The sequence below is a fragment of the Drosophila ananassae genome, chromosome 3R (genome assembly GCF_017639315.1).
Source record: "Drosophila ananassae strain 14024-0371.13 chromosome 3R, ASM1763931v2, whole genome shotgun sequence".
Taxonomy (NCBI): Eukaryota; Metazoa; Arthropoda; class Insecta; order Diptera; family Drosophilidae; genus Drosophila; species Drosophila ananassae.
The window spans coordinates 10000001-10023162 of NC_057930.1; the positions used below are offsets into that span (position 1 = coordinate 10000001).

A 23162-nucleotide genomic window follows, 5' to 3' on the forward strand; every position below is an offset into this window, starting at 1 on the left:
CGTTCGGCGTCCATCATGCAGGCTACTGCTCCGAACAAGGAAGAGTGCCCCGACGCACTTAAGCCCCTGGAGTATCCTTTCGAGCTGGCGTGGGAGAAATCGCAACGGGATCGAGAGGCCCAGAAGGCCCTAAGAAAGAACGAGGATAGCAATGACAATGAAGAACATGAGGACCAAGATCAGACGAGCGATGGAAACGATAATGACGCGACGAACTCGGAAGAAAAAACTGCCAAAAATTGATATATTTAAAGTATAGTTATTGTTCATATTGATATTATCAGTTTGGCCTGAGCAATTCTAATAGAATTTGTTAAATTCCAAAGGAAGAAATACAATGCTTACAGCCAAGAGACTTGGCTTTAAGAGACTCCTTGAGACAAACTCTAATCTTTTGTATGGTTTTCTAATTTGAATATTTAAGCCTTGAAATATTTGTCCGGATAGGTCTTCCTCTTAGGACTGCACTCTACTTGTTACGGATATGTCCTCTTAATAGCTTTGATCTTGAATTTTTATTAATCAATTAAGATTAATGCAAATGTCAGGCATCACTGGGCACACGCGCCACGCCCATCGTCGCCGTCAGCTAACCCGACAATTGAACCCATTTGATGCGCAGTTTTCCCCATTAATTGGGAGATTTGTCGGTTCATTCGATCAGATCCCCTCCGATCAGATGATTACAAATAGAATTTCCATACACGCGTCGCTGGAACTGTCGATTCGTAGGAAGTGGTACTACTATGTCTATCTAGTAGGCTCTAGAATCTACAATCTATAGTCTAGATGCGTTTTCAGGTTGGACTTTAGAAAAATATAAAAGTTTAAATATGACGTCGGAATCCAGTTCTGAGCAGTTCAGTGCGTCTGTTGATTTCGAATGAGGTGGAAATCAAAGTCTGTCTTGGGTTACCCTTCCTTATCAATCATTTCACATTATTGTGGCGTATATTATGCCACTAGTTCATAGAATAGTTAACTAAGAATTTGCTTTTATTGAATTTTAATATGATTTTTAATATCCAGTCAGCCTTAGCAAAGTTTCAAACCTTTTTTTGGTTCTCATTCAATTTCTTTGATATCCGAAACAGGATTATTTGAAACCTTACTCATACTAAAATTTACATTCTAGAATAATACAAAATAGTGTGTTTCAGTTGGCAATCAAAGCCACAGGTCGTTGAAACTGAATTTCGATCAAAATGATTTCAATTTGTTTTTATTCTGTAGCCCGTCAATCAAAATTGAACTCTCTCTCCGGCATCCGCACACGCAGCATTGCATCTACATATTATTTGTTGTTTACTTACTTGCGGCGCTCGAAAGTGGAAAATATTATGATTTTTTTTTTTTTGATTTTTTATAAAGCGCAGCAACATTTGACGTTGGCAACAGCAGAGCTAAAAAAACACTTGCCCCAGCATCGTCTTCTATTAGCGTCTCTTGAAATTGTGATACGAGTATATGCCATATAAATATATATTCTTGTGTAGGTGTGTGCCTGGTGTACGGGTGTATGGGTAGAGCATGGGACCCACACATAGACGCCATAAGGGGGCCCGACTGCTGTCCGGCTGCTGGTGACGCAAAGATGCGAAAGAGGAAGAGCGAAAGCGAACAAAGGGGCGTGGGGACACGAAGAAGTTCGAAATAGATGAGCACTCAGCAAGAGTTGGAGCAAGAGTCATCCGATTGTAAGGAGCTAACTATATGAGCTATGAGATACCCTCTACCTAACAAATACATGCAAAGAAGAATGTTTTTGTTGCATAGTTTTTGGAGTTCCAAACTCCAAGAGTTAAACAAAATGGCGTCTTTAATGGCCGCTTCTTACTTTTTCTAAGAGAGAATTTTAATAAAATTACTGTTATTTATTTTTCATACAAGGTTGAATAATGTGTTGAAATGAATGTGTCATTGGCTTTTGAGATCGTAAAAAAATTTTAGCGCAAATAACATATTAAAAAATTCATTTGAAAATATAAAATCACGAAGATAAGAAAGTGTTATATTTTTTGATTATAAAAAATGTTAAGATTTTCAAACACTGATTACTTTCTTAAAAGTGATCTTTTTCAAATATTTATCTCAAATATATTTCTAAGAAATCTTATGAAATTCAAAGAATTTTTAAGTTTGTGGAGCACTCGAAACCAGCTTTCATTGCAGAGAAAAATAAAAAATAATCACGAATAAAAAGCCAAGGCAATAATCATAAAGACAGTGAGCGAAAAAAACGACAACTGAGAAAAAACTCCAAACAAAGCTATAAACTCAGACATTTCGTTTGGATCATCAATTAAAATGTGCCAGGCATGCAATCAGGCGCTCCACCACTAATTCCAAGCCATTCCGATACATGCTAGTTGGGTGAAAAAGGGGGCTGACCTAGGCATGAAATTAATTAGTATAACGGAGAGAAATCACAGGTCCCAGGTCCTAAAAATATATATAAATAATATTATACATTTATTATTATTTAATTAAAAAAATGAAGTTAAAATATGCTTATTGGTCTAAAAACTATAATTAAAATCATAAAGTTTATGTTTTTCTTCCAGTGGAGTTACTCACACAAGTGCACCACTTGACGGCATAAAGAGGAAGAAGCAGTGACCGAAAACTTCGAAGGAGGCTCGTCGTGATCTTGGCGGCTGCTGCGCTGCCTCTGCCTCTGCCTCGGCTTCTGCCTCGGTCGACGCATGTGGAGCTTCTCTGCCGAAGCGATCGTGATCGAACTGACCTCAAGTGTCTGCTCCCCCCGGGCACCATGCTCCACTCACTCATACACACGCACTTGAGCACACACACACGCGCGATGTGTGCAGACTGGAATTTGCGCGTTTAAAGTTAACAATTTATTTGCATTATTAATTTTCATGTTGTACCTGCAGTGATACATGTAAAGAAAAATTGTTTAATTTAAATAAAGAAATATATATATTAAAAAATATTTTTATTAGTAACAATACATACAAAGATATGTGACTTATATGCAATTTGAGCCATCAAGGTCTATAGATTCTGTGCAAAAGTATTTTTATTATTTTTTATTTTCCTTCAGTGCACATCAGGTGAGCAAGTTGGTCAAGCGAAGAGCTCCACTCTTGGACGCTAAGACACTTGGACAGCGACGTCTTCTATTTTGGGTTAGACTCTAACTTGTTAACTTGTCGCTGGCAACCGGCTTGAGTTTCCCGAGGAACGTCCGACCATGTAATTCAAGTTAGCTACAAAAATAGAACCTTAATTTATTGTTGCCACCATTACATTGTCCGATCCGATGCACCATAGTTGGCATAGTTGGCTGCCCTTACATGGTCATATCGTTTTCATTTTTTTACGGTGGCGCATCGGCACGCCCCTAAAAAGACGGCTATTGCAAAATAAACGTTGACTTGAGCGAAAGTGAAATCTGTGATGTCGGTGATTAAGTTCTATTTTAGATTCAGCACACTACCTTGGGGAGTTTAAAGACTTTTTTTGCAAAGAATCTACCATTCTTTACACAAATTGTAATCATTTATTTTAGGTTACACGTGTTCTTGGAAAATAGTAAGCCCCCTAGAATATTTTTTATTGCCTAACCTTGGTGGATTCTTAACAATATCTTCCGGGTAATGTTTTTGTTTTTTATTTGTTTGCTTACTCTAAAAATGTAAAATGTGGGGCCTATATCTTAAGCTCAATATTATGGGTTTTGGAAAGAAATACTTGTCGGAATAATTTGTATAAAAACCCATTGCCAAGTAAATATCTCTCCCATTATGATATTTTAGAAAACTGTGTAAAGAGTTCCCAAAATGGAACTTTAGTGCTAAACTTTTTAACAAACAAAATTAATTGATATTTTTTGGACATTTCAATACGAAGTGTCATCGCAATTTAAGGCGAAAAACTGTTGCAAAAATAATAAAAAATTGACAGTCGCATGCTAATGAAGGTAAGCGCTCGCCCAAATGAACCTGATGAGGTTTATTGGGCTTTTGCTTGATTGCCGAACGAGCAACGCGTAAAAAATATTTATAACAAAAAAAAAGACAAATAAAAAATGGCAGAAATGGCCAGAAACGTGTTTCCATAAAAATCACCTCCAATCACGTGAGACGACCGTATTCGAAAAAACAAACTGATCCCATTCGTTTCGAGCCGCGATGAGTCAGTCAGCGGCCATATAGCCCCGGGCGATTTCAATATACTCGCATCATTCATTAATAACCCGCAAACATATTCGCGGTCAGATGACCGAATGTTTGTAACTTTGTAGCGCTTACCCTTGACCATGTTTTGACAGCAAAATAGCCATGTGGTCGGATTTGACCCGGGCCCGGGGAACTGAGAGAACCGTTAGTATCTGATAGAGTCCTCGGGCGAAGCGATCGATCTACCTGGGAGATAGCTCCCTACTGGCGTGTGCTGATTGACGGACAGATGTTCGCACCGGGGTGGACCTTTGAAAGTATTGCCCAATCTCTCTACCTGGTTCTGGTTTCGTTCAGATTTCGCCAGATTCTGGCAAATTGTTTACGAAAGGCGCTAACAAGGCGAAGTTGGCAAAATGGAAACCTGAAGCCCTTCAACCTCCAGTATTGCCGCCGAAAATAGCACTCCCTAGTCAGGATAGTGTTTATTCATGAGAAAATTAAGTTAAAGCCAAGTCAACAGTTTATAAAGCCATTATCTAGAGTCTAGAGTGAAAAGCTTACACATGTATCCTAAAAACAAACTACCATAAAAAGACTTATTTTATCAGAATTTCTGACAGCTCATCAAAATGTTGGCCCAGCAACCAGTGCCTTTTCCGACTATATTTCAGTTGCTGTTTTTTTACACACACGAATAGAGAAAAAAAATTGTTATTAAAGCTAAATTGTAACAAGATGCCCTATCTTTACGGAATTGCGGACACCAAGTTCCGGGTGAAGAAAGTAGTTATAAAGAAAAAAAAACCCGAATCGGGAATTGCTGCCACAAAATTTCGGCGCAATGATTTCCTTCTGGGATGCCCCAAATATAACAAGGACGATGTGCCGATACAGTTCAGGACATCGCCCGAATCCTTGGTGGAGCTGTGTGTCAATGTGGTGGATAAGTTGCCATTGCCCTCGGTCTTTGAATGGGACGACATGGACATCAGGCGATGGATCAACAGCTATGGTTATCCGCAGTATATGGTGGGTTTCCAGTTGAATCCTGGTACTTGAAGGGGGACAAGTAACAGGTATCTATAGTCACAGGACTCAACTTCAATGTAATTTTTTTCAGAACACCTTTCGCGTGAACATGATCACTGGAAGAAAGCTGCTCCTTTTAGACGCCACTGCCCTGTGTGCGATGAACATCACGGACTTCGACCACATTCGTCACATAGCCTACGGCATCCGGATGCTGTTCCACTTCACGCTGACCAAGTTCTCGTCCAGCATTTCGCTGCCGGACGAGAAGCCCAATGAGCTCTACTTGCTGTTCCACACCCAGACTGGGGTGAACTACGACGAGGTGCGGCGGTCGGACCTCTATCGCCGGATGCAGCTGATCCGTAAGAGACCCCTGAACCTCGACCATTGGGACCGACTCTACTTGTGGCTGAGGCGCGAGAATGAGCATAATGAGAAGGTACTGATCGGCATGATTCGGCGGGTCAAGATGTACGAGTGCGACAAGCCGCAGGAGGAGCCGGAGTACTCGATGTCGGAAGTGGGTCCAGATGATATGATGTGTCGCACCTGCATTCCGCCGTGCGACTGCGACTGGACGGAGCGGGACATGCGATTGCCGAGCCGCCTCAGCTGCCTGGCCCCCATCCTAACCACCACCGTCAGCAAGTGGAACGCCATGCAGATGAACTGCAAGGAGTGCATCCCGCCGTGCGAGTGCCGCTGGCCACCGCGATACTACCTTACGGGTACGGTGATCCGTTGCCTGCAGCATCGCTTCCCGGAGAAGTTCTGCCCGATATTCGACGAACGATTCCGGGCCTCCGCGCGTCCCAGTCTCGTGGAGCGTTGGACCCGCTTCTCTATTTAAAACTGGGCACTCTTTTTGTTACAATCCCCATCTATTTTGTACTCCAATAGATCGGGACTTGCTCCCGACCCATTCGAAATGCCAAAGCCTTGTTTCAGTTTCCAGTTGCCGGGATTGTAGATGAAAATTTCACTTCCTCAAAACGGAATCTAAAAAAAATCGTAATTAACTTGTAAAATTAGTGTAATTTTTGGATAATATTTTCCTAACATTTAATACATTCGAATAATTTTGTCGATAATTATGACTCTTTTTGGAACATATTGTTCTTTAACCAAATACTTCATAGGTCCTATACTTCAATAATAATAGATAGTTCTTATACTTTTAACTATTGAATAGAATTTTGATAGTTTCTTTTTCTGAATATCGGTTTCGGTTTATTTCAGGTCACCAACATAGAAGGAGTTTTTTGGAAAAGAATGCACTGCTTATTGGCTCGGAACGATGGTCGCATGTGAATTCGTTCGAACATTAAAAATATTTTGTTCTTTTGTAAAAATGTAATTCGAAAAATTCAGACACATGAAATGTTTATATAGATGTTAACTATTTTTTTATTGTTTATAAGAAAGTATTGTAAATGTATTGTATTAACTATTTCGTAAAAATATATTAGTTAATTGCTTGCTCAGATAAATGAAATATTTTCCAGATTAGGGGAGCCGTGAGGGGATTAGCCATCCGTTGCGATCTGTCCCGATCGTATCTGGATAATGGCAGCTGGGCAATCGAACTGACAGCGCTGGGAAAGTATATAATAAGTAAAAGAGAAAGAGGCGAAAAAAATAACAAGTCGAGAAATAAGGTACAGCACAAAAAAAAAATAAAAATAAAATAAAACAGCGCGGCGTGGCGCAAGAATTTGAATTTTGCATCCCACGAACAACAACGCCGGACGTCAGCGGCGACGACAGCGGCAGAAGCCGCTGGCAGCGAAGCCGGCGTCGCTGTCGGAGCAAAGAAAAAGCCGCGCCGAACGTTCCGCATTTTCAATTGAGTTTCAACGCTCCGAGCGAGCACAACATCAGCAGCAGCAGCAGCAACACCAGTCACAGCAACATAAAGTAGCAACACCGATTTCGAATCTTTTCGACCAAAACTCTAGAATCGCCTGCGCCTGCGCCAGGAGTAGTTTTTTTGGTCAAAAATAATCAACAGCTGTCCGTCCAAAATAGTCGGAAACAGTTCTTGTCCGGGAGTGTTTTTGTGTCTTGTTTCAATAAATAAACTCTCTCAGCTTGTGCGATCCGTCGGTACAAAAAGTATCTTTAGCTGTATCTGTATCTGTATCTGCATCTGTGCCTGAAGTATCTCTGTTTGTTAAACTCTACAACGCACGTGTGCGGTCTTTTGCGGTCGCCGTTCGGTTGGGTGTGTTTCGTTTTATGCAAATTACTGTCAATACAATTACACAGTTACAGATTGTTAATTGGTTTGTGCTGAACAAATTATATAATTTGCCATTAACAACTAACAGTCGTTAGTTGTTGCTGCTGCGGTTAGTGTCGATTGCAAGGTGGGTTGCAACATCTAGTGCAATTATGCTTAAGTTCTGTGTGTGTCTCTCCTAGAATAAGGCTAATTAACTCGATTTAAGATACGAAACAGGGCAAAGATATAGGGAGTTGTTAAAAAAGTGATTATAGTTAGTGTCTTTAACATAATTAATTAGATTTAAGACATGAAACAGAGCAAAGATAGAGGGAGTTGGTGAAAAAGTGATTATAGTTAGTGTTTTCAACATAATTGCCTGAGAATGAGTCGATGGCGTTTCGCGAAAACAAAAGTGATCATACAAGTGCTCATAGCAATTAAGTTTTCTATAAATATAAGACCTAATCATGTGTAGGCCTTTCCATGGGTTTTTTGCTGTAATTGCTATTATTTGTAAGCAAATCCCACCCGATGATGCTGCTGACCTCCCCGCCGCGAGAAATGTGGCGCGTGTTGCCGAATATTCTTATTTTTTTTTTAGTCATATACATAGAGTCGGAAAATGACGTACAGACATGTGACCACATTGAAGTCGTATATAGTCAGTGCCCACACAACCGACAACCGTCAACCGACAACTGACAGATGCCGCTTCTCATTGGGCTAATAACATGGCAACATGCACACACAGGCCAATAATGTCATAGGCAAGGACGATAATTTGGTGGGCCGGGCAGGCGAAATACTCACATATCATGTGGACATAAGTGTATGTGTTTTTTGTTGCCAAGACGCCGGCAAATATTTGCACCACAAACTGGGCAAACACCATATAAACTAAAGTTAATTGATTGGACCAAGTCACCCCAAAAGTGTTGCTAGGGCCTCCCAGTCCCCCCAACTGCACGTGTTTAGTGATAATTAGAATGCAAAAATCGCATATTGCTAACAAATTTCCACCACTCCACGATAAATTATATCCACCAACATTTTTCTTTGATAAGCGGTTTCAAGGGTAATTTCATCAGGAACTTCTGGGGGTTTCTTAGCAGTTTTTTTTAGAGATAATGCCTAGACTCTGTGCCTTATAGTATATACATATCCCCCAAGAAGCATACTTTTTAATTTTCAAAATTCCTATTGATAAAATAGACTCGAACATCACGCTTTGGGGCGCCACTTTGCGGCAGTGTTCTTTGCTTCATTATATTTAGAATTTTAGATTTCTGGGCGGCGGCATTTGAAGACGCAGACGGGACGCGATAAGGGGCCAGAACCGACGATAAGCCTCTCCGGGGTTGGCGTCCCGGCGGGGGGAATCCGGTGTAGTTATGAATGAGCCACCACCGCCACTTGGTGGGTGATATAATTTGCCTTGAGTCATGGGACAGACACGGCACTGTCCAAATTCTTGGGAAAAAAATAGAAAACCTTTTTTTGTCGGGCGGTGGACACGTTCAGGTACGAACACGAGACACCAACGATAAGATATGATAAGATAGTGGGAACCTCCTTTTTGATTTTTTTTTGTTGCTCTGGAAAAAGTTTCATTAACTTCTCAGACTATTAATATCTTAATTTCTAGATGCCTATCATAGTTGAATGCGATATTTCGTTTTTAATTTAAGAGCCATGCTAAAATTTTGGTATATTTCCATTTGCAGAGCTTCAGGGAGGCGTCATGTCCAACACGGAGAAAGGAGGCCTGCACAGAGTGCGAAGTAAGTAGATAAAAAGTTTATGATTTCATCACAAAAATTCCCCTCAGAGTTACGTACTAATAACTGCAGTAAAAAACATTGAAATGACATCGAGTTTTCGGGAAAATATTAAACTTGCACATCACGTTGAATAATTTTTGAAAGTGATCCCATAATTTTTCTGTCTAAATCCGAATGTTACTCTCCCAGATGAAATACAATATGGTAGCGGGACTGTCGAAAATGCCAGAACCAAATACCTTACCCACCAGCCGAGCCCCCTTTTTTTGTGGAGGTTCTGTGGACTCGTCGCATCGATAACACCAGACTAGCAACCGCATGACGCCATTTAAAATCGGGGCGCGCCACGTTTGGCTGCTAAACTGCTGGCGGCCAATTAAACTTGGGGCACGCATTGAAACTCGGTTAAAATAAACAAATTGGTTGGTGTCTTCACGGCTGCCCATCGATCTCCGAGAGCAGTCCGGTCCGGTCCAGTTGACACTCTTAAACGGTGTCAACGAGACAAGTTGAATTGAGGTTACAAATCAATTGGGGGCTGATGTATGCTTCCAGAGTGGATGATTGAATTGAATGACGGTTGACCTTACAGTTTCCGCGAGTCCTTCGGAACAAAGGAGAACTGATTTCCAATAAATCACCTGAAGGATAGGAGGTGTGTTTGTATTAAAAGCCACCTGACTTACTGGCTTGTTGAAATCTAAAAATAGTAAGCCTTACCTTGTCACACTTTCCGAGTAGCAACCCCTTGAACCTGTCCCGCTTCATGGATATCCTTGTCGTGACACTCCTTGGGCGTATAGTGTTCGATATGAAAGTCCGCACCTTGTGACTCCTGGACTGCGCAGTTGGTCGACCTCATGACGCCATGGTTATGACATTTCCGAGACACCCACAAAACTAGACAGTGGCTATGTTATATGCAAAGAAATTAGCGCAGTCACGCTAACTAAACACGTTAGTGGCTCTCTGAACTGTCATTTTTTTGTATGCTGCTGGTGGAAAGTTTAGTTCATGGACTAAATTCCGAGTACACTTCGGCAATTAATGGTGAATAGACACTCGACTGTGGTTGCGACAGAATTTTAAATAGTCTATCAGCGGCGGTCATCCGACTGTTTGCTATTTAATTCGTACTTTTCGAGCTATTTAGCACTTAAAAGCCAGACAATCAGACAGGCTGGGGGGCTGTGGGCTGTGGGCAGTGAGGATCTCATGCTCGAGTGCACAGCTCGTCGGCGACCCCGTGAGTGATAGATAAGGCCTAAACCCGTAATCAGAAAAGCGGCAATTAGCACGGAAGTATCGAGGGGAGGTTGGGGCGCTGCACTGGCCGGAAGGTGCGAAGTGCGTCTCACGATTAATAAACGCCCCTCTAATTAGGGGGAGGTGCGAATTGCGAATTACTCCACTCGGGCTGATTCAAGGATTTTCTGCTTTAGACAATTGCCAGCTCAATCATCTATATACTGTTTAAAGTCGATTGTTACAAGCTTTTATTGCTTCCACCCACAATAGGCTATAAAGTGTGATTCATAGCCGATATTTACTTGATTTTATGACTGGCATTGCAGGCGAAGGTACCTCGGTAGTTTAGAGGTTTCAATTAAAAGGGAAGTGAAAAAAATGAGGGACTTTTTGTTGATCAAAATCACAAGTAATTGGGTTATACTCTACAAAAAAAACCTCTCAATTACTCGATAATCAGTTTAGCCCATTAGAAGAAAAAAAGCCTTTAAAATCATTAGATTAATTTGTGTTTCATAGCCATTTAAAGTAACCCAATTGGAAACAATTAAATGCCTCGCTATCGCAATTCAGAGTTCGGTCTTCGGTGAAGCCCCCGGGGCGTAAAAAATTAGAATTCTCATTTGAATCCGCAGGGTGAATAGCCCTTGGCAACAGGGAATGACAACTTTTCATTGTCTGGAATTAATCAAACAGCTCCGAGCTCCAGCACTGAGCTCTGAGCTAAGCCCCCCAAACAAGTAATGAATAATGAGCACACGCTCCATTCACGATAAGTTGTTATTAAACTTTTGCCACTTCACGGCGATGTGTTTACTAGACCCTCCAGTTTTTTGACAGCATGTGACTCCATTGTCTCTGAGTTATTGGCAGAAACTCCACGACCAACAGGTTGGATTGTTTAATTCCACATTTTTAATATTCGTTTAATTCAATAATTAATTCAAGTCCAGTTTTGAAACCCCCCGCCTCAGTGATTGTCTTTAATTGACGTAAATTAATTTCTTGGAACCGACAAAGTTGTTTACTTCGGTTGGTAAAATTGTAAGCCTAGAAGAATTTTTTAATTTCATATTTTGCGTAGTAATTCCCTGGCATGTGGCACACTTTTTGCGTTTAATTGCCAACTAGCCACTAGCTAGAAATTTCCAGTTTTCTAGCAATAATCTACCAAAATTAATCAAGCCATCCAGTCCAGACAGTAAATCAAAAATAATTCTTTGGCTTTGACCCCCGGGATCTCCAGAATCTAGCTCTCGGACAGTAGTCGGCCCGACGAGAGCTGATAACCGAATCGGCTGAGACGGAATATGCCTCCATTGATTTAACGAAAATAATATTTTTATTCGATGTTCTATATATAAACAGAGTCCAGCCTCCTTATTCAAGGCAACGCGTGATCTTAACGACTTTCCTGTGCCAAAGTTCGGACAATAGTTTTCAACTATTTGCGAAATAAATGATAATACTAATGGGGGCAAAACAATATTTTTTCTACGAACAGAGTCCACTAAACGCTTGGCGACGAGCCCCTTTTTTATATATTTTTTATACTTGCCATAAAATTATACACATGCACGGGTCGAGATGGGCTGATAGGGGGGGATAGAGTGGATCGAGGGGATTGAAGTCACTGACAGCCGAGGCAGCAACTTGTTTACAACCTGTAGAGCTCTTCATTAGCCGGCACGTGCATGTCTGAGATACGGCCAGAGGAAATGACAACTTGAAGATACATTTATGAGGTATGGCAACCGGAGGCATGATACTTTATGCTGAGCCAAGGAGACACTAACGAATTGAAGTGTTCTTCGGCCACTTTATGGCTGCAATGCGCCCAAGTCAATAAAGATTTGGATTTTCGTTGTAAATCCATCCATCGGGCGAGAGCCAGCCAGACATTCCTTGTGAGTTATCAGCCGGGAATAGCCCGGACACGGACACTTGGCCGGACACCGTCCCGGCGGCAGTAAATCCATGCAAGTTCCGCAACGGGATTGCACTTTGGACGGCAAGCGCCACAAGTGCACACAAGTTCCAATCTCGAAGCCAATTGTAAATTTCCATGGAAGATTTCGAGGCGGAAAGAAAGGAACGAATCTAGGACAATGCTGCTGGGGGAGGCCCTTGGATGATGGCACGACAATAAATCAGCACAATGCTGGCGGCGAAGGCGATAAGTGTGCTTTAACAGCGAACAACAATTGCCACCATAATTCAGCAATTAATTAGCTTATTGCATTGTCGTTGAATCATAACCAGTTTAACCGAACCTGGCAATTGGCTGGGCAAACACACGACTCTAGAGAGTCTAGACTCATGCCTGAGCTCTAGAAATAACCGCAAAATACTCGATACAGACGAGGCCAGTTCCGTGAATCAATGTTGGAACCGGAAATGCATTTGGCCAGCATAACAAAGCCAATAATTGCCGCTAGAAGGCAACGCGGCAATGCCACCCATCCGACAAATATATCTAGATTCTAGAATCTATAGACATAGTACAGTGCCTGAAGAAACTATAAGTTTCATAAAAACTAGTTTCAATATTCGATTTTAATAAATTACAAACTGAACAGAGATAAATCAATTCCATAAACCACTGTAATCGTGATCACATCACTACAATCAGTTTATCTGGAAAACAAGATACTATTTTGCATTTCCTATTCGAGACTATATAACATATTCCTCTACTATATAGTATATAATATATATACACGTGTTCCTACACATCACAGGCTATGGCTATGGCTGTGTCTATGGAAATCTCAATCGCAATTGAAACCGCACCGGGTGTGGGAGTAATAGCTACAAATCGAATCAGAAAAGTGGGCTCGTGGTCGTGGCGCGCCTTCGAAATAACTCATACGCCGTGTTGTGCCCGCTTTTCCCACTATCCCATTACAAAAACAGAAAGAACAACAGCAAACGGTCTTGGCACCATGACAGAAGAGGGCGCATTAGTGTGACGTAGATGGGGGCCTTTCTTTCGCGACTTTTTTATGAAAATTTCACAAAAATAATAAACAGGAACGTCAGCGGATGGATGGTGGAAAATTTTCCACCCGCCCACGCATTTGAGGACATTCCACCGCCGATCACATGCGCTTCGTGGCTAAGAAAATTTGAAACGAATCACGCTCCTATTTGAGGAGAAAATAAATCAGTCGGTCGGGGGCTGATGACGGTATCACCGGCCAACTTTCACCGCCCCAAGTCACCCTGTACTCGGCCGAATCGACGCCAATATAGTGAGTGTTTGAGGCAATTTTGAAGGTCAGGATCCGCCGGAGAGAGGATCGAGAGTGCTAAAAAGATTGTCGAGAATTTCGGTGGGTGTGTACCCAGTGCCCGCATTCGAGCGCCATTATAAATAGCCTTCCGAGATCTCTAGAGGAAAACTGAATCGGAAAAAGTCAAATAGATAGAAATAAAAGACACACGAGCAGAGAACGTACTTAGAAGTGTACTAGAGTGTTGGCCAAAAAGATTTTCGAAAATTTCTTTTGCGTCAACTCAAAAGTGCCGGATATGCGTCTTTCGAAAAAAATAATTGAAAAACACAAACATATTCAAACATACTCATCCCTCCCTCAAGTGCTCTTAATTAAACTGAATTTTCGGTTGAATAATTTTTGAAATTTTCAAGAGAAATCAATGAACTTCCCATCCAACGGAATAAACTCCACTCGCTGATTTCAGATTCACTTGTTGATGTTTCAATAAAAAAAAAAGGAAAAAAAGTCATTTAAGTATCACGTTTGCTGTATTCATTACGAGCGTTTTATTTACTTTGCGGGCTATTTTAAATTTTTTTGCCTTTCTTTGATGGGATTTTTATGTTGTCGCCGACTCGGGAACTTGTTTCAAGTAGAGCACCACCACCACCACCACCAGCCACTAAAGATGCTAAAGTGCAAAAAAATAAATGAAATAAAAATGCAAAGGCAAGAAAATAAAAGGCTTAAAAATCAAAATCAAATACGTTTATGCACGAGACAACCTCAAAGTCGGACTCTCATGTTTAATTTAAAATTCTGAGAACAGTTTGTCAAAAATCCAGTTGACCCGGCAGTGTGAAACCTAAATATTGCCAAGTTTGTTAGCCGGTTTTTGGTTTGGCCGGATTTTTCTCCTCCTCCTCCTCCCTTTGGTTGTAAACATCAGGCATAGCCTTCGCATAATTTATTGCCAAAAAATAAAAATAGTTTGACGTTAAACAAAGCAGCCGCTTAAAAACAAAAAGAACAGTTCGAGGCGACAATTAATCAAGCAACTCCAGCTCCAGCTCGAGCTCCAGCTCGGAGGCAAACAAGTTTCAGCCATTAAGCTTCTCGGAAGGAGTCACTGAAACGGCCAGTTAGATGACTAATTCTTCTTAGAGACCCTTAATGATTAGACAAATTAGAGCTGCCATAAAAGTTTGATTTGGCCAGTTATCTTATCCGGTGGGAATTTAAATTTTGTAAAGTTTCAAGTCTATTTTTAGTCGTGATTTCCTGGCCAGACCTAGGATTATTTATACTTTTTCAGATAAGTCTAAATATTTATAGTAATTATAAATATCAAGGACTTTATAATGAATTGTGGGTTATAATTTGTATTATAAATAAGTCCTTATCAATGAAGTATGATGGTAATTTGTGGCACACGCTCTCTTAGCATTTGAGTTCTAAGGTGTCAGGTGTCGAGACATGCCCCAGAAATTAACAGATCTCTGGGACTTAATAACGATCTATACTTTCTCATTGACGCAAACTTCCATAGCCGATGCTAATCAAAGATCTTCCGATATTGTCTCCAAAAATTTGGATATAGCTTCTAGACCGATTCGATCCGATCTGATCTGAATCTTTGGCGTTGCGTATTTCGGGCACGTTTTTCTGGTTATATGACTACATAGTTGTTTTAACTTTTAACGCTCTTTTTTGATGGTTCAGTTTCGGTTATTTTCGAGTGCTAATTTGAATACAAGTCGAGTGTCTCGGTCCTCGGCTCTCGGTTTATTGTTCTGCCGCCCGTTTGATGATACTAGATGTCTAGACAAACCGAACTTTTTTTTGGATGTTTTGGTTTATTTTTTGGTGATTTTTTTTGCATGACATTAACATGATATTGGGGCTATAATCAGCGAGGTGGGCGTGTTTCTGCCAGACAGCCGATAGACTGGCCCCGATAGCCCGCCCTCTTTCTCCCCTCGCTGATAGCGAATTAATGGGAAAGTCGCCGGAGCAAGTTTATCTCCGATTCCCGATCCCCCAGTCCCCAATCTCCGATGCCCGATGCCAGGTCGGCTTATAAATTTACACGGACACTCCAGGCGTAAATTTCCCAAATTGAAGGGGGTTCAATGAAGTTCAATGGCACTCGAATTTTTATAAAAGTGTATATACGCTGATTTGTGTGAAACGCGAAAGGCTCGAACAATGCACTTTGGCACTTAATAACCGCCCAAGAGTCCGCCGACTCTCGGAAGATGACAGGCAAATCGGAGCTCATTATGGCCACCACTTAACGATCATTTCTTCTTCGAATCTCGTGTTGCCAAAAAATACAAAAAAAGAGCAAAAGGAGCTGATTCAAAAGCTGCTGCACCCACCGGCGATCCTCAAATCAAATTCATGTGCAATTCGATTTGCTATTGAGGTCACACTCTACCTGACAGTTAACTTTTGTCATTGAGACTTTATTGGCTCATTAGTATGGGTAATTAATGCTTTTATCGGGACTCGGATCGTGTAACGAAAACAACAGATTACATCAGATAATAACTAGTGGGGCACCTCCCCGTTGATAAGGTTTCTGTCTACAGGTTCGGCATCGAAACTAGTATTACATGTTTATGGATGATACAACAGAAATTTAAATATATTTATCCAAATGATACTACTTTTATTCAAATTATGACTAATCTATGTAATTAATAGTTTAGTTTAATTAACTCAAAAGATAGACATTTAGTTCATAGCACAGAAATCACAGACAATTCTTATCAAAAAATGAACTGGCAGGCCAGAAATTTCCAGTTGGATGATTTTATTTTTGTGGTTGGTCCATCGCATGATGTGCCAGCTTTGGAAATATTCTAGATTTAAATTTTAAGTGCCTCCAACCTTTTAACCTCCCCGACTTTGGGGAGTGCCATTGCCCGACCTTGCATTCATTTTGGCTTTCATTCTCTTCCAGACTTCCTGTCATGTCGCCAAGTGCTCAGCCTGCTGACCATGCTCGGCTTCATGCTGAACTACGCCCTGCGAGTCAACCTGACCATCGCCATCGTGGACATGGTGGTGAAGAATGAGACTGATACCAAGAACGTCACTCTGACGGGGAACCTGACACTGCCACTGGCCACCAACTCCTCCAGCAACTCTTCCTCCCTGTCCACGGACGGAGTGGAAGTGGTCGAGGAGCGTTTCCCGTGGGACTCGTACCAGAGGAACTTTGTGCTGGGTTGCTTCTTCTGGGGCTACATCCTTACCGAACTGCCGGGCGGTCGTCTGGCGGAGCTGATCGGCGGACGACGCGTCTTCGGACATTCCATGCTCTGGGCCAGTCTGCTCACCCTGATCACGCCGCTGGCGGCTCACATCAACTACGTGGTGCTGATTGTGGTCCGAGTGGTGCTCGGCTTCATGCTGGGCGCCTCCTGGCCGGCCATTCATCCGGTGGCTGCTGTCTGGATTCCGCCCATGGAGCGCTCCAAGTTCATGTCTAATATGATGGGTAAGTTGCCTGCACTATTTTCGTCTAATCAGCTACTAATCTTGTTCCGAACTCTACAGCTTCCTCGTTGGGTGCTGCCATTACCATGCCCATCTGCGGCTACCTCATCTCCGTTGCTGGCTGGGCCAGTGTCTTCTACTTGACGGGAGCCGTGGGTCTACTCTGGTCCCTGGCCTGGTTCACCTTCGTCTACGAGACCCCCGCCACCCATCCGCGCATCACTGCCGAGGAGAGGCGAGAGATCGAGGAGGCCATCGGCACCTCCACCTCCAAGAAGCGTCCCAGTCACGTGCCCTGGGGCCAGCTGCTCTGCTCCCCGGCTGTCTGGGCCATCATCATCTGCCACGGACTGGCTGTTTTCGGATTCTTCACGGTGGTCAATCAGCTGCCGACTTTCATGTCGGAGATTCTGCACTTTGACATCAAGCAGGTAGGTTGATTACCAGGAAGTGGTTGGGTTTCAGTTCTAACTTTTGTTCTTTCCTTCCAGAACGGTGTCTTCTCGTCGCTGCCTTATCTGGGCAAGTACGTGATGGCCGTGGCCTCGTCCTACCTGGCCGATTACCTGCGCCAGAAGGGTACTCTGAGTACGACGGCCACCAGGAAGCTGTTCACAACTTTCGGTGAGTAATTCGCCCAGAAAAATGTTCTTAATAGAAAACTAAATTTGTTTATCGTCCACTTCAGCTTTGGTCACTCCTGGTCTGCTGATGGTTCTTCAGGTCTTCCTGGGCTATGATTCCACCTGGTCCGTGACCATCTTCTCCCTGGCCCTCTTCGCTCACGGAGCTGTCACCGCCGGTTACCTGGGCAATGGCTTGGATATTGCCCCCAACTTTGGTGGAACCATTTTCGGTCTGGCCAATACTCTATCCTCTTTCGGTGGATTCCTCTCCACGTGGATGGTGGGCGCTCTCACCTACGATGATGTAAGTTTATCTTTAAATATTTTTATATGAAAGTTGGACTAATTTATTCCAAAACCCATAGAAATCCTTCCATCAATGGCAAATTGTCTTCTGGATTCTGGCTGCCACATACATCGGTGGAGCTGTGGTGTTCGCCATCCTGGGCTCCGGCGAACTACAGCCCTGGAACAATCCCCCAGAGCGCAAGAAGATCAGCGATGTCACCCAAGAGGAGGGTGTGCCTCTCAAGAACGGAAAGTAAAGTTCTTAATGAGGAGATCACACAAGTTATGGTACTTGATACTGCACATTTGAGATTGAAGAGGTTTTCAGCTTTTCCACCGGAGAAAAAACATGAATGAAAGACATTATTTTTATGGATTCTGAAAGGTTTCTTTGCATAAAACATACAAAAATTATCATCCACATAAGAAGGAGAAAAAGTGAGAAGAAAAACACCCAAAAACACTGTACACCGATGCACATGTCTGCTTTATGGAAATTGACTATATTTATAAGTAATATTTACTTTAGAGCTCCTATGTCTAAATCTGTAACTGTATACATACTTTATCTATATATATATGTAGCTTAATCGATTTATAGTATTCTGTATGTCCACTGCGCCCGCCAACCAGATCTCTGAGGAATACTTTCTAGTATCGACAGGCGATCTGAGGGCGGGCACTGTATGTTTTGTTTAATTTATAAAGTAGCCATAAACTTGTCTAGTTTACAATTAGATGAACAAAATATTTATGCAAGTAGCAAAATACATACAGATATGCTGATAGTGTAGCTAAGTTCATTTAACCATGTAACGTTGTACTATACTTGACTATTTATGTAATTAATTTAAACACTTTATAAGTTCACAATAAACGATAACTCAGAGAAAAAGACAAGGCAAAAGTTGCTATATCTACAAGATGAATTTTATATTTTAGTTTAAAGAGGTATATAGGTTTATAGGATTTGCAGGGTTTGGTTTTCAAATTAACATTAATACAATTTCTTTTAAAATATTTGTTTTTATAATGACCCGTAAAAAATGATTAATGTTATGATTTTTGTTTAAATCATAAAATAATGATCAAAAAATAATCATTATTCTGAGAGTGAAAAAATAAGAATCAAAAATAATCATTGATTTGTGAGCAAAAAAATAAAAATCAATTATGATTTTAAATTTTTATTGTTGCTCTCAAAAATACCACTCGGTTCAAGATTATTTATTTCCGGGCTATTTATTAAATTGTACGGATATTTGATTGTACATGTATCCGTAGACCAAGTAATCAGGTACAATTTACCTTTAAAAATTAAATAAAACGGAATTATATTTTAAACATTTCTACATGCATTTCACAAACTGTGAAAAGTTTTCATTGCCTACTTTCTGGCGAAAAATAATCCCAACAACCATTTTTGCAGCTGATTTTTCGGCTTTTGATTAAAAGAATCTTTTTAACTTACTTTAGGTTAAAGTTTATTTACAAAATCAAAGCTAGGCACATTACATACTGATTTTCTAGGCACCTATGTATTTACAAAAGGTACAAACATATACCGCAACGAACTAGTAACTAGATTTATGGAGGATCTAGACTTCGGTCTCCAGACTGACGTCCATCAGCTCCTTGGTGATTTCGCTCTTGCTCTTGACCGGCTCAGGACTGCCCAAGGAGTTTGTGTCCTGGCTGAGCGCCGGTGGGGGCAACTTGAACCCACTAGGACCTCCGAGGTTGAGGGCGCTCAGCGTGGAAGCTGGTGGCTCCGTGGTAGAAGTGGTGGCCATTTTGTACAGCAATTGCAATTGTTGCAGGGCGCCTGAGGGATTTTGGGGCACTGAACTTTCTTTTTGCGGTCTCTTCGTCCGGTCCTTTGGGCTTGGCTTTTGTGGTTTCATACCATTCGACCATGTTTCCAGCCAGCTGGCCGCATTCCGTTCCGTCGAGGTCATCAATCTCTCGGCCTCCATTTTCACCTGCTGGCGGAACTGCTGGCGCAGCAGGGCCTTCTGATCGCTGGCGCTCACCTGGCGCTTGTTGAATGATTGGTCGTCCTGGCTCTGCTCGCCGATGGGTCGGGTCTCCTTCTGGGGACCCAGTTCCACCATCACCTGGAAGTCGGCATGCTCGCCCAGGCGAAAGCCGAAGCCCAACCGCGAATCGGTCCCTGTTTGATAAAATTGATGCTGCAAATCAATTATCTTTGGATCTCATTTATTCATCTTACCTTTTTTAATCGGTGGTATATTGGAGTACACTATGGAGAGTAGGGAGGGCAGCTCCCGTGGCACAATGAAAGTGGATGCATGTTGTGCTGCAAGTAGTATATCGGGGATATTTAATTGACTTGGCGGGGCTAAAGATTTTATCGCTTCTTTACTGTCGAGTCGACCGATCCCCCAGCACTTATGTAAATTATAGGCCAGTTAAATATTGTAGGCCATCTTATGCAACTTTTGCTTTTATGGCTTTTTGGTTGTCGGATTGTTAGGGGCTTTGCGGACAATGCGGATGCTTGGGATTTCTGCGTTTTTGGGGTTTGGTTTACTTTGAAGGTCGTTTAAATGGGTTCGTTAACTTTAGAAACTCGGATAAGGTGTTGTTTGTTTAAATTTTTAAATGTTAAACAATTTAAAAGGAAAATGCTTGTTTTATTTTGTGAGTTTTGGTTTCTATTTTGTTAAAGAAATTAGAGAAATAATACTTCAAAGTGATATGATTTCATTTCATCTAATTCATCTATAATTTGTAAACTAATTAGTTTACAAATAAGCTTTAAAATCTTTAATATTCTTAATAATTCTTAATAAATCTTTAATTTAACCAGCTTCAAAGAACTCCTATTAGCCATAATTAAATTACATCCCATAAACTCTAGATGAGGGCGAACTTTAGATCTTAAGACAATAAAAATCTTGAGATAGTTTTTTCATAATTCTCTGTAACTCACAAATTCTCATAAAACTTTGTACCTCAAGGACTTTGCTCGGTGTACTTTGCACTTCAAGCTATCAAACCGAGAACCATTAGGTGACTTCAGGTAATAAAACCGAGCTCCAAACGCTTCAAGTAAGCCTCACAGGCGAAGCAACATGAACAGCGAGCGAGATCCGGCGACCTTGACACAAAGACCGGCAACAAGTTGGCCGGGGCTATCTTGGATGCCTGACTCGGTGGCTTGGTGACTTGGCCAAAGTCTACCTATTGGACCCTCCGAGCCGAAGCCAAGCTCCAGTTGAGAGGCTGGGGCCGGATCGGGTGATGTCGTCTGACCGGTTATAAGCCGAATCTAAGTAATTCGACCGATTTGGAAGGCATTAACTTACTGTAGAGCAAGCCCAGTAGCAACGGCAGCCAGAGACTAGCACTTTTTTTTGGCCAAGACATGATCGGCAGTCAGCATTTCCACAGGCAGCAGCAACAAACCTGCAACAACACAGACGATTACTTCATGCCACAGATATTACAAATTTATATTGGCGTGTTTTTTTTTATGATTATTTTTAGTGTTTGGTTTGTTTTTTTTTGCAGAATTTCGAACTGCTTTTCAGCCGTTTGCGCAACACTCAGAAACTGGTAGCTCGATTGCGACTTGAGGTTGGTCAGTTGCCTTAGAGCAGGTGCGTCACTTTGGTCAAATATTCGAAATATTTTGTTGCCAAGTTTTTGGTTGGACGCTTTTGTTTACGCGATTTCGATTCCCCCGCGATATGCAAACACACTCACACACTTAACAACTAACATCCATATACAAAATCGTACAAAAGTCTTGGTGTTTGGGTCTGGCTTAAATAAAAGTGTAAATACAAAACGCCACAACAACAAACTGTTTGGAAATCACTCTCACTTTTGTTCAATGAGTCTGTATGGTTTTTTGTTGCTGTTTTTTTTTTTTTAAGGTTTTTTTCTGGCTTTGCCTTGTATTTTTCTTTATTTTTTATTATTATTTGTTCGGCTTTTACAGTTTTACGTTGGCGGTTGGCCTTGTCTTATTTTGGCTTTGATTGATTTTGAGCTTCTTTCGGCCTTTTTTTCACTTTTGTAAAATTCATTTACACGTTAACTGAACAAATTGTTGTTTATAAGCTGAGCAAACATCGCGCAAAAATTTCATATCGCATAAAAATGAAAGTTATTTCTTTTTTTTTGGCTGAATAGCTTGTTGCTATTTTTGGTAACGTAATTTTGGTTTCAATTTCAGTTTGAGGCCAAAAAACACTGAGCAGAAACTCAAAACACATACGAATGGCATAATTAAACTAACGTATTTTCGGTTCAATTCGGTTTCCTCCTCTACGATTGCGACCCCACCATTCAAAATTGACCACAACTAGTCCCAAGCGCGTCTCAACGGCAACTGGGCTCGAATGGCCTGAATGGAGCTGAAATGGAGAGTGCGGCGACTGCGGTTTTCGTGCAACACGCGTTAACTTGGAGGCGGAACAATGCTCTCTACACAATGAAAAATTAAGGGGGTACAAGAAATATTACAAGGGAGTTAAATATACAAATTACTTTATACAGCTTAAAAAAAACTTGTCTAAGAAACAAAATATTTATATTTCTTAAACCCAAACTGAAGGAAACGCATTTCAATATTCAAATTAAGGAAGAAAAGTTATAATATTTTGACCAAAAAATTGTACACACGTTTTCTATCGCAAAAACATAAATTTAATTGTTAAGAAAAAATTCGCTATTCTCCCCACTGTATACATTATTTACTTGGTAAATATTTCTTCAAGTGTTATCCAAATATCACGTAACTTTTCTCGGTGGCTGCGCATGCGCCGTTGCTCTCCCCAACCTCTCTCATTTAAGCCACTCAGAGGCAGTTCAAGTGTGGCTCAAACTGAAACTGAAACTGAATCTGAGACCGGCTACTGGAGTCTGCTCCATTAACGTCATCTCGGCTTAAATTGGCGCACTTGGCCTGGGCTTGGGGTTTGCCTTTTTTTGGCTTTTTAGGTTTTTCATATTTTTTTTGGCACATCTTTAAAGCCATTGTGAAAGGTTGCCCCAGGGCGGTTCATTGTAAGTCATAATTATTAATATATATTTCTTTTTGGTAAGACAAA

At 41.4% G+C, this 23162-nt stretch overlaps 4 protein-coding genes and 1 long non-coding RNA gene across 7 annotated transcripts in view; 3 read left to right on the forward strand and 2 right to left on the reverse strand.

Annotated features, from left to right (window-relative positions):
• Positions 1-390, forward strand: part of LOC6506181 (serine/threonine-protein kinase RIO3) — a 2381-nt gene extending 1991 nt beyond the window's left edge. The window contains exon 3 of the mRNA XM_014905057.3: positions 1-390. This exon is cut by the window's left edge and continues 870 nt beyond it. Coding sequence (XP_014760543.1) covers positions 1-243 — 243 coding nt within the window. The 3' untranslated portion in view covers positions 244-390.
• A 2379-nt stretch (positions 391-2769) lies between these two features.
• LOC123257458 lies at positions 2770-4419 on the reverse strand. Its single transcript, XR_006507542.1, has 3 exons — positions 4278-4419; positions 2980-3233; positions 2770-2891 (listed from the first exon to the last, which is right to left on the reverse strand). It is a non-coding gene; the product is annotated as an uncharacterized LOC123257458 (long non-coding RNA).
• Positions 4420-4785: 366 nt separating this feature from the next.
• LOC6506188 lies at positions 4786-6567 on the forward strand. Of its 2 annotated transcripts, XM_014905058.3 has the most exons (3): positions 4786-5177; positions 5269-5908; positions 6420-6567. In XM_014905058.3, exons 1-3 carry the CDS (start codon positions 4884-4886, stop codon positions 6506-6508), a joined length of 1023 nt encoding a protein of 340 aa, XP_014760544.1. In that variant the 5' UTR covers positions 4786-4883; the 3' UTR covers positions 6509-6567. The 2 variants fall into 2 exon arrangements, with proteins under 2 accessions (XP_014760544.1, XP_001965127.1); XM_001965091.4 differs by lacking the exon at positions 6420-6567 and having other exon boundaries at positions 5269-6271.
• Positions 6568-7017: 450 nt separating this feature from the next.
• Positions 7018-18975, forward strand: LOC6506199 (sialin). The gene is made up of 7 exons (XM_001965092.4): positions 7018-7549; positions 9132-9188; positions 16626-17165; positions 17225-17595; positions 17656-17788; positions 17853-18094; positions 18156-18975. Exons 2-7 carry the CDS (start codon positions 9149-9151, stop codon positions 18333-18335), a joined length of 1506 nt encoding a protein of 501 aa, XP_001965128.1. The 5' UTR covers positions 7018-7549; positions 9132-9148; the 3' UTR covers positions 18336-18975.
• Positions 18778-22474, reverse strand: LOC6504226. 2 transcript variants are annotated; one of them, XM_001965093.4, is made up of 4 exons: positions 22349-22474; positions 21411-21510; positions 20312-20398; positions 18778-20251 (listed from the first exon to the last, which is right to left on the reverse strand). In XM_001965093.4, the coding sequence occupies exons 2-4, from the start codon at positions 21469-21471 to the stop codon at positions 19677-19679; spliced, it is 723 nt and encodes a 240-aa protein (XP_001965129.1). In that variant the 5' UTR covers positions 21472-21510; positions 22349-22474; the 3' UTR covers positions 18778-19676. The 2 variants fall into 2 exon arrangements, with proteins under 2 accessions (XP_001965129.1, XP_032311356.1); XM_032455465.2 differs by having other exon boundaries at positions 22396-22464.
• Between the last annotated feature and the right edge of the window lie 688 nt (positions 22475-23162).